This window comes from Oxyura jamaicensis, chromosome 2 (genome assembly GCF_011077185.1).
Source record: "Oxyura jamaicensis isolate SHBP4307 breed ruddy duck chromosome 2, BPBGC_Ojam_1.0, whole genome shotgun sequence".
In the NCBI taxonomy this organism is placed as follows: domain Eukaryota; kingdom Metazoa; phylum Chordata; class Aves; order Anseriformes; family Anatidae; genus Oxyura; species Oxyura jamaicensis.
Window position 1 is genome coordinate 28547522 of NC_048894.1, and position 11117 is coordinate 28558638.

The 11117-nt window shown below is 33.8% G+C and overlaps 1 protein-coding gene across 4 annotated transcripts in view; it reads left to right on the top strand.

Moving 5' to 3' along the window:
* The window catches only part of PHF14 (PHD finger protein 14), a 167221-nt gene that overhangs the window by 125580 nt on the left and 30524 nt on the right, over window positions 1-11117 (top strand). The window contains exons 18-20 of one of the 4 annotated variants that reach the window (XM_035316865.1): window positions 3070-3183; window positions 4713-4795; window positions 5153-5158. The exons of 1 other annotated variant lie outside the window; for it this stretch is intronic. In XM_035316865.1, coding sequence (XP_035172756.1) covers window positions 3070-3183; window positions 4713-4784 — 186 coding nt within the window. In that variant the 3' untranslated portion in view covers window positions 4785-4795; window positions 5153-5158. Of the gene's footprint in view, window positions 1-3069; window positions 3184-4712; window positions 4796-5152; window positions 5159-7898; window positions 7910-11117 lie in introns of those variants that run through there. 2 more of the 4 variants (XM_035316868.1, XM_035316867.1) reach the window with 2 other exon arrangements.

Consider the following 11117-nt stretch of genomic DNA (forward strand, 5'->3'; position numbering starts at 1 on the left):
TTTTTTTTTTTTTTTTTTTTTTTTTTTTTTTTTTTTTTTTCCCCAGAACTGTTTGAATCAAGCCAATGCTGTTCTGGTATCTTAAATTGCATGAATATTTAGGTCATGTGAAAATAGAAATAGTTCAAAGCGGTGTTGTCTTTCTTGCATAAGCATAAAAGAATGTCTACACATTTCATGTTTCCTCTTTAAGGTTTCATAAGTTCAAGAAAATGATGTTCTGAGGAGCTTTGTTCAAAATCAGAATTTTGCAGGAAAAATATAATTACCGAACAGTCTGAGTTTATTTGTTTATGATGTACTTACGTTTCCATAAAGAATGTCTATATTTTCAGGAAACTGGAAGTACCACTTAATAGTATTTTTCCCCATTATTTATTGATTAATATAGTTAAATATTGTGATTCATTAGAAAGCTATGTGTTGACCTGACTTGAAAATGCAGTTAAGTTATATAGGGTGGAAATATTATAACATTTTAATGAAATGGGAAGGGCTTAGGCACCAGAAAGGCTGTGTACCAAATTATTTATTGTGTTGTTTGCACATCCATGAACAGTCAAGTCTTTCACTGCTACAATTGAGGCTTACAGATCAACAAGTGCAAATATTTTTGCAAAGTTGACCCAGTATATTATGTTATAAATAATAAGGGGGATTTTTTTTTTTTTTGAATTACATTTTTTTTCTCATTTACCACTTCTTCAGTAAAATAGCTGTTTTGTGTCAGTGATACAGATTATGTGCCTTCCCTTTATAGAAGTAAACAATACTAATAACTTTTAAGGTGATTTTATTTGTCTGAGTGCAAGTTACAAGAATTGGTTACTAGTTCATTGTTCATTTGACCATGCACTCAGAAGACATCAAGAAGAAGCTTTATGAAAATTCTCACTTGCACCTTGCAACATTTTTCTCATTGTACCTTACATGAATGGGTCACATTCCTCTTACTGAAGATGTTTATTTCCAAAAGCTGTACTCCACGTGTTTCTGAACTAGTCTAGAACATAGATTGCTTTTCATACAAATGTTCAGGCTCTGCACAGTTTTCCTAAGAAGTGACACAGCAGTGTGAAAAGAGATCGTGAAACCAGTGTAACTGGAACAGAAGTGCTTTATTTGATCTATTTTTGAATAACAAAATAAATCAGGTTTCCATCCATGTCCTTAAAAACTGATGTGTTATATTAGCCCTATATTAGTTCTTTAAGAGAACTATTGAGAAGGATGGACGAGCTGGTTGGGAAGAAGATATTCAGGACTTGATGGGGGTGGGAGGGGGGGAGAGAACATCTGTGATGTGCTGCTCTTGTTGAAGCAAAATAAATGAAACAAGAATGTATGTTTACCAAATTACTGCTGCTCTGACCATTTTTGAAACTCATTGTTTATTACTTTCAAAAAACATAAAAAAAAAACTTTGCCACCATTATCTGGCAATGGGTGATAGCAACATAATAAAAGTTTTCTTAGGCAAAAAAAGACAGGCAGAATTCAAAGAGGGAAATCACTGAACCAAAAAATTTAGACAAGTACATCATTTTCTTCCAGCAGATGTGGTTGTTACTTTTGTTTTTGTAAGCAGCACAGGAGAGCTTCTGGAAACATACTGAGCTGATAAATTTCATGGCAATGTTTTAACTTTCTAGTCCTCAAGGAGAAAACAAAATAGCATGGTTCAGTACTTTGAGTCAGTTTGTGGCTAATTGGGCCAACAAGAAGAGAGAGTCTTTTCCTTGTAGTTATCCTGATACTGAACTTTAAACCTAAGGTGATGGGCCACATGATGGGCCAGAATAATCTAAGTCACAGAGAGGTGGTGCTAAAAGAAAGTCATAAAGAGCTTTATTTGAAATAGTTAAGCTTAGTAGGTTTTTGTTGTGTTTGTTGTTGTTGTTTATATTTTTATTTTACGGGAAATTCACCTTGTTTTACAGGAATTCACCTGAAAAGTTATACGAAATAGAGATACTAGTGAATACCCCCCAGACCCAAAGACTTTTTTCCAACTTCCTAGCCTCCAGCAACCCCCTCCATGTATTCTTTTACAACATCTGGTCTACCCTGTGATTCTCAGTAGTGGGTGTTGGGCCACAGCTTTGTCCCTTCCAATAGTCCAAACATAGACATTGGGCTAAAATGAAAATGCTGAATATTATTAGTACAAAATTTGAATTTACATTATAGAAGTTGTCGTGTCAAAAACTTAATAATGAGCTTTGCAGCTTGCAGTTTCCGAAAGTATAATCTCGATTTCCTTGCAATTAATGACTGTAGAGAGAAAGTGATACATCAAAAGCACATATTCTGCTTGCTAAGCAATGACAACTAAAATATCTTCTGTAATGAGCATTACAAGCACAGTAGAGATAGTACCGATTAATGGATTTTTTTTCTCCATAGTAAAATATCTCAATCTATGCAATTTTGATAACTTCAGTGAAGCAGTGGAGGTATTAAAGTGATTTTTATTTTGACTAATCTATTCTAGTCACATTGCATTGCAAATTCAATGTAAAGGTAGTTTAGAAAGAACAATGTTAACTACTTAAGTGTTTTTATTTTACTTATTTGACTGTAGTGTTAAAGTTGACAGTCATCTACTAACTTCTCTAGCTTTACCAGTTTTCTGTGCTATATCAGTTTACAGCAATTTATAAAATACATTTGTGTGGGGTTGTTCTAGCATGGTAAAGGCTATTTTGCAGAAATCTCGATCTTCAATAAGGGGATGAAATGTAGGATTCCCTGCCTTGCAGTTTAGGAGCAGGGGTAGGTATGGGCAAAACAAGCATGCTTATTCAGAATGTCACAATTCTGAAATGCTCTATAGCTATTTACTAAGGCTTAAAATGTTCTTATGAAGAAACTATTATCATTTTAAGAGATATGGCAGATGTTTTTGCCTCTGGGGTAAAACAAGTTGCCCAGTGTAAAAATGAGTTTTTAGACTTCAAGTATTCTCTGTTTTCCTGTGCTCAGGGCACAGCTCCTCTGAGAACTCTCTTTCCTGGAGTACCACATCAACATGCTGCTGAGGGGTCTATTTGTCTCTGTTGCCCTCAGGACTCCGAGCCGTCAAATGAGGTGGTCTCAGAGGCCCCAGGTAATGTGGTACCCTCTACCTCAAGAAGTAGCTCTGAAGAGCTGGTATCGGTGGCACAGAAACATCCAGAAGAGGTAGGACCATCTGTGTCTATTCTATTCCAAGATTAACTGTTCGGGGATACTCATTTGCCGCTTTTTTCATGCTTTCCTCACACTAGCAACTTTCTAAAGCTAAAGCTCAATCTTATCCTCCCATACCCATTGACACATCTGACCAAGGTAAATTTTAGGACCTTGATTATGTAAGCCAAGTATATTCTATCTACTGCATTTTTAATCATGTTTCTTATTATCAGTGATTGGGAAACTATATTTTTTTTTGTTCCTATCTTTCACACATCCATAACAGTGAGGGGAACTCTGTTAGATTTGAGCAAATTAAGCTTTACAAGGCTAAAGAAACAGAAATAGAATCTGTAATTAATTATATAAGTAGATGTAAAGCTTTTGTCATCTTAAATTAAATGCAGCTAACTGCTGGATTGGACAAATGAAAGGCCCTTGGTAATATTATTGTGCCTATCATTGTGACCTTTTTTCTAAAAAAATTATACTAGATGCTAATGATGTAGTGTGGCATAAGGCCATACTCCCTGTTGTTATAAGAAAAGGTGCTGACTTGTAAGGTAGTTCTACACCACAGCTAATGACTGACTGTTTTGGTCCTTGTGATTCATACTTGTCAGAGCACACCATGGCTGGAAAAGAGGTTGTCTGCAGAATTCCAACTTCATGTTATGAGAATCATCCTTTCAGGGAACCACTGTTATCTTTAAATCAACCCTTTCTGAGAGAAGTCTTTCACATGGAGTAGCCTTAATATTATTGGTCTTGGCTTCCTCAAACAGTTATTACTATTGTTTTTAAAGACATGCCAAGTACCAGGTAATTTAAATACTGTTGTTTTTCTCAGATTTTCTTTCACTATACTCTTCCCAGTAAAGAAGAAAATGAAATATTAGCAATAGGAAACACAACTCTCTTACAGTGCCATTCAGTGTTTCTCTAGTGCAGCCTTTAGATAATTATCAAATTCCTTTATGAATTTCTCCTTTCCTCTGAGTCTTGTCACTTTGTTTGAAGAAGAGACAAATTCTCAATACAAGGCTGGGAGAATTCTTAAGAGCATATTCTGGTACTTCACTTAAGGTACTTCACTTATTTTGGAGTATCACCGCATATTCAAGTTATTACATCTAAGTAGTCCTGAGGATAGAGTGATATAAATTTTAAGTAATACCTTTGTATATTTTCCTGAGTTGCAAAGGGAGCTTAGTCCATGGAAGGCCATGGGTTCTGGCTCCTAATTTTCAGCTTTTCCAACTTATCTCAATTTTGGCCTGTGTGGAATACAAACAGCTAAACTGTGGGGGAGTGGATCCTGAGGAAACATCAGAGAACTGAAAGATGGGAATGCACCTGTTGGATTTTAGTAGATATCTCAGTTTATGGTGAAGCTGTTTAGCTGAATGTGGAGTCATAAAGTATTTATTATGTGTTTTATAACAGAATGAGACTTTCTCAAAAAAAAAAAAAAAAGTTACTGCAGTTTATATCAAAACAGAGGTGAGTTAGAAAGAGTTCTGTGGTTGGATTTGCAGGGAACCTTGAGAGGGGAGCACCAGTACGTTGAATTTCCAAATTCAGAACCCACCAGGAAACAGCCTGCCTAACTTACATGGGGGTAAGTCAAAATGGTAAACAAACGCTTGTGAATTACACTTTAAAAACCTGCTTCTAACAACAATAAAAGTGTTTGTGGAGCTTTACTCAACAAATGCTTTTTTGAATTCTCCTTTTATTTGAAGTCTCTTGGTACAACACTCTCGTGTTCTTTCAGTATTTGCTTAATTACTTAATATTCAGAATTAACTATACCTATTAGCTGATGCATTATTAGTGTGATAACTTCTTTCTCATCTGAATTTGACCCATCAGTACTGGTGAGAAGGCAGTTAAGGAAATGTTCAAGTGCAGCCATGGAAAAGGGAAGGAGGAAAGAAGTTTAAAAGTAAAATAGCTATCAGACTAAGGATTTCAGGAAGGTGTAGGGGATGGGAATTTTGAAAGAAGGGTATGGAAAGTGACGTTCAAACAAAGTGCCTCAGACTTGCAAATGTGAGAACAATTTATAGTAGCAGGAAATCAGGAAAATCCCGTAAATTGCTATGTTAGTTTGTATAATCCATGTCATTTTCTTGCTTACAATTTCTTCTCCTTAGGTATCCCAGTCTGACTCTTACACACAGTTTCTTGTGTCATTAGTTTTAACTTTGTGTGATGCCTTGTGGTCACTCAGATGAGGCTTTGCTTTGCTTGTCCAGTTGTCTCTGCTAGTCAAGGCAATGGTTGAATTTTGAGCTCTGTTTCTCCACGGCTGCTGTTACTCAGCGGGAGGGCAGGATGGCTTCTGCTCCTGTTACTGCTCCCCTTCTTCCCAGCCTCTACTCATGCTCTGAAATCAGATGTAACTGGGGGGGACAGGGACAGTGTCCAGCTATGTGGCATATGACAAAAGTCACTGCATAATAATTAGCATGTTGGGTGTTTACGTTTTACACCTGTGAAAGTTTTCTACCTTTGAAGGATTCAGGAAAGTGTGTGTATTCATTAGTGTCCTTCAGATGTGGTAACACTTTGGCTTATAAAATAACCAAACCATATTTAATGTTAGAAAGATACCTTACCTTGTGTTTTCAAAACCTGTGCAATCCCCCATAATCAGAATTTAATTTTTATAGATTTGAATACTTGAATGATTTGAATTACTATCCTACTAGAGTAAGGAAGATACCTGTGTGATTGATGAGTCAATGTTGTATGTTTTTATTGTCATTTTTAATAACTAGTATGCAACAGTGAAATTGAAAAAAAAATTAAATGCATTTGAAAGGGTACAGATGTGTGACATCTGAATTTCAGTGTCACTTAATTAGACCTTCTTTCCAGTTTCTTAGGGGACTGTAGAATAACTCTGCTTTTCATAAAATGTTATACTAAATTACACAGTTTTTAAATTTACTATTTTTAAATTACATAGGAATTTTGTCTCCACAACCATTTCAGTATTCAGTACCTCACTATTGTTAGTAGGCCCTGAGTCAATATATTGAATTTTATCTCTGATACCACACATTCTTTACCATTAACTAATGAAAGAAAAATCTCTGGACATGTTGATTACTTAAGATTCAGAGCTTTTAAAATACACAAATGCACTTGCTTGAATAACAATGTAATTGTTCGATAAAATTAAAAGGCTAAGAAATTACATTTCATGACCCTTACACCATTTGGTGGGGTCACTTGCATTGTTAATCTAGCAGTTGCAGTATATTTAGTAAATATATAATTTTTTAGATGAATATGCAATCACACTGAAAAAAGTGAAGGTTTGTTGTTAAAGTAATTTTATGTTTTACTTTTTTTTTTTTTTTTTTTTTAATTGATAGTTTTATAGTGGCTAAAGAGTAAGAGTGATGGGTATTACTCTAGTATTTTGATACCACTTCTCATAAGCAGCACTTTAATCTACTGGTAGTGAGAGTCGCGAGTTGGTTATCTAACTAAGAAGAGAGTAGTTTTGACAGCTCCCTTAAACCTGAGTCTCATAAAAGGCATATCCTCATCTTTAATTAGAGGTAAAATAGAAATGCATGCGTTATGTGTATTAATTTCCTTTGCTGATCCACTGGCAAATCAATTAATCATGTTTTAATAGTGTAAGCCTAGAGGCTAACAGCTAGTCTTTTGGAATGGCTATGTTACGAGAGCAGTATGGTACATACTAGCATACAGATAAAATGCGGTGTGATTCTCTCTCTGAGATTTATTTCTGTTAGAAAATAAATACATAAATAAGAATAAAACAACCAGCCAACCTTCTTTACTCCACCCTCTCCCCTTCCCCCCAAAATCATATGGAACACTTTAGGGTAAAATATGAATGACATCACTGTATCGTATGAACATGAATAGGCCATGTATCTGTGTTGCTTTCTAAGTGCTGTACTAAAGCTACAAAAGTTGTGCAAAATTTTGGGTGTCTGAACTAAAGAAGGATTAAGACAGGTACTATCTTATAGTACTATCTATTATTAAGTATCTAACAGATAGGTACTATTTATTATTAAGCTTTCAGTGCTTGCCCTATATCTTGAGAGTGCACAGACTTTTTTTTCCCATTACTAGTGAACATCTGTGTTTTGTTCTTTAGGAAAAGATATGTCCCACACATAAGACGTCTGACATTAGTTGTAAGGATAGTTCAAGCAGTTTACGAGTTCAATGTTAAATCATTACATTATTCTCAGAAAGTCTGGGAGAACCATACGCAAAAGGAGCATTTCTTAATTTTTATGAGCACAATTTGTATCTTTTTTTTTTTTTTTTTAATTATCTTCTTTCCTTGATCTCTGGATAAAACATTTATCCAACAAGTCCTATTGATTCGTCAAGTTAGTACTAAAACAGATTATTTTTTAATAACCCCAAACCATAAACTTATATAAACTTATTCAGCAAAGCATACAATCCATCTTTATGGTTTTTTTTTTTTTTTTTTTTTTTAACTATACTGAGGTGTTTTCTTTTTAAGCAAAGTAAGATGTGATATGTTCTGAAACAACTGAATAAAAGGTAATTCCATGGTAAAGATTTCAATAATACTCATATGATATTTTTTCTATCTGCTGTTACTAGAAGACTGTTAAATAACTGGATTTCCATCTTTTATTTTTCCTTTGAGGAAATAATCATCTTTTAGAACAAACATTGGCAAGAAGCAGGAAGATGAGAAATATATTTGTATATTATCTACCTGTGTAAATACAAATCTGTTATGCTTGTGCTTATGAAAAAAAAGAGTTCTTTTCTAAACTTCAAAGGTATAACAATAATTTCCCTCAGTTCTGAGTAGCTGATAACTTGAACTTATTTGACAAAAGAATTGTCAGACTATTGTTGCTATAAATATATTGTTTTTGACACACTGTAAATTAAAAAAAAAAAAAAAAAGTTACACACACAGAATGGGTTGGACTACAGATTTACTCTTGAACACTAAATTTTTTGTTTAACTTTTAAAGTGCCCAGAAAAGTAATTGGAAACTTCCATGCTGTATGGACCTAGAAGATGCTTTCTGAAGAAAAATCATACATGCTAATATATTAGTTATTCTATATCATAGATTATTCTCCTTTATATGAGAAGTTGTAGGCCTGTGATTTTGGAACACAAGCTGATTTATGCTCTGGACCTTTTCATCATCCTGAGGTCAGGATGTGCAATGTCATTTTGTGCAACATCATAAATACTACATGGCATAGTTTAACAAAGAGAAGAACACATATAATCTGTGTATCTATCCCCTAGCATACATGGTATTGGTCCTGCTAGTGTATTTCTTAGTACTTTATTCTGGTTTTTTAAAGTTCTGAGTAGTTTTTGCACTTTCAGAGCCTTCCTTTTCCTTTACACCCGTGTTCAAATCACCTTACAGAATACTTAGTGCCCCCATCTTCTTTGTTTTCTTTGTGTCACAACAAAGAGTTGCAATGGATTACAGACCTGGAATTCCTATGCATTTAGAATATTTTCTGGACCTAAATCAGATTAATTCCAGAGAAGACTGAAATTTGATTAGTTGGCTGAAATTTGGCTATTTGACCTATGGTCCTGATGTCAGACTATGGGTTCCAACCATCAGACTTGGTTGTTTAATAGAAGAGATCAGTCATCTGTTCAGATCATTTGGCACTCAGAAGTTTTTTTTTTTTTTTCTTTTTCTTTTTTTGCTTATACAAGTAATTATGATGTAAAGTTATGTAAGTAAAATTATTATGATTACTGTAGTTCCCACTAATATTTCATAGCAAAATTGCTAAGCCACATGCTTAAAAAAGCCTTAGCATCTAACTGTGTTAAAAGTGAATTAATAATAAGCAGATATGAGAACATAATACCTTTGGCTACTGAAGTGATTCCTCTGTAAAATAAACTGGGAATACAGTAGGCATGCAAATGCTCTGAAGTTAAGAATTCACATTTTCCGTCTAATCTTTTCACATGACTGTTTTATGTAATCTTCTTAATAAAGAAACATAAAGGTTGCAAGATGGCTGGAAAATGTTGTCACGCAGTTCTGCTTTTGAAGTCAATTTTTTATGTGTGTATACTTAAGCTGTAAATGTCTTTATGGAATGAGGCCTCCTCTTGGAAGAAGATTATTAACTTAAAAAATGAATTAGGTCTGTTTAAAATTTCCACAAATCCAAGATACTTTTCTTTATTTAACCTTTTCACAGTCTCTGCCCTTCTTTAAAGTACATTTAGTCCTGTATCATCTGTTACTCAGGAAGGTATTTAATACATGACTTGGCATCATTTGCATTATACAAGAAGATTAACTTTACAAGCTCTGCTATTAATCTGAGTAGCTCTACATATTGACCTATGAAAGAACATAATTAAGTTAGCTTAATTAAGTTAATTAATTGTTACACTCTGATGAACTTACTATTTAGAGGAAATTAAAGGCAAATAGAAAATGGCATTCATTGGTTTGAAATAATATTTTAAAGGATTTTACAAAGATACATTATATTTATATGATGAAACTATCTATTGTGTAATAACCAAAGCATAAGCAATTAAAAATGTCAAAAGCTAAGAATCCCTGCAGTATTCTTTTTTATTGCCTGACAGTCAGACATATTTCTAAAAGCAATAAAGAATCCATGCTAGAAATTTAGAAAATGACTTTTTTTTTTTTTTTCCAGTACCAAAATAATTGAATTCAGAAATTGACACCACTCTCTACACATAGACTATAGAGAAAAGCGCACTATAAAAGTTAGATAAATTAGATAATCTGCTATCAGACTTTCCTTTGGGGGAGGAAAAAGGGGGAAGGACTGAAAGAAAACACAGAGCAGCAAGCAGTACCCAGGCAAAAGTGCATATTTGCAGGTCACCATAAGAAAGTCTTTCTAATGGTGATGAGGTAAAGGAGAGAGACTCCTGGAATTTTCTGTCAGCTCCACTTGTTTTGTAAAGTGTGTCTGCAAATTTGCTGCAGGAAAACATACAGGGTTACAGCAAGAGTCTTGCATATGGGCAGACCCTCCACGTGACTTGAACATCCAGGATGCATTCATCAGTCTTGATACATACTGATGTGTACATTGGAGATCATCAATTCAGAGTAGCAGTAATTAATAAAAAGTAACAGAAAAATGATGAAACATGCAAAAAATACATAACAATATATGCTGCCAAATAAGTAGTTCATTAATCTGTGAGATTCATTCCTTTTACCATGTCTTTAGTTTGAAATTAGTGTGTGAATAATTATTAATTATCTAATTCTATTTCCGTGTCATCATATATAAATAGTCTGGATGGCATCCTTAGTAATTTTAGGATGTCATGCTTACTTTCTGTTTTAAAAATGACTATTGTAACTCAAATGAAAACAGTATTGTCCCTGAAGTGTTATTCTTTGGCATTTTCAGATCGTATGAAAGGGTCATTGATCTGTGGATGGATTTTTTGGAAAAATAACAGCATTAAAAGTGGAAAGCCAATGACATTTAGAATTACTTGTGTACAAATTTATATTCATATTCTGAATACAGATGAGTTGGAAATAGATTCCTTTAAAAAAAAAAGACAAAACAAACAAACAAAAAACACAAATTTTTATTGAATTATACTAGCTTCTTTTTTATTTGAGAAACTACCTGAAATGCTCTTTGAAATGGGTAGGAACCAAATAAACAAATTACAGCAGTTGTTTTTATTTAACACATTGCCCACAAAAAAAGTTTTATTTTTTGTATTTTCAATTTGAAGTTTACATGTTATATTTTGTCACTGTAAAAGTGTTGTGGTATGTTAATCAATAGGTTGTATTTTAAGAAGAAATAAAAAAAGAAGAAAGGAAAAGGAAGGAAGGAAGGAAGGAAGGAAGGAAGGAAGGAAGGAAGGAAGGAAGGAAGGAAGG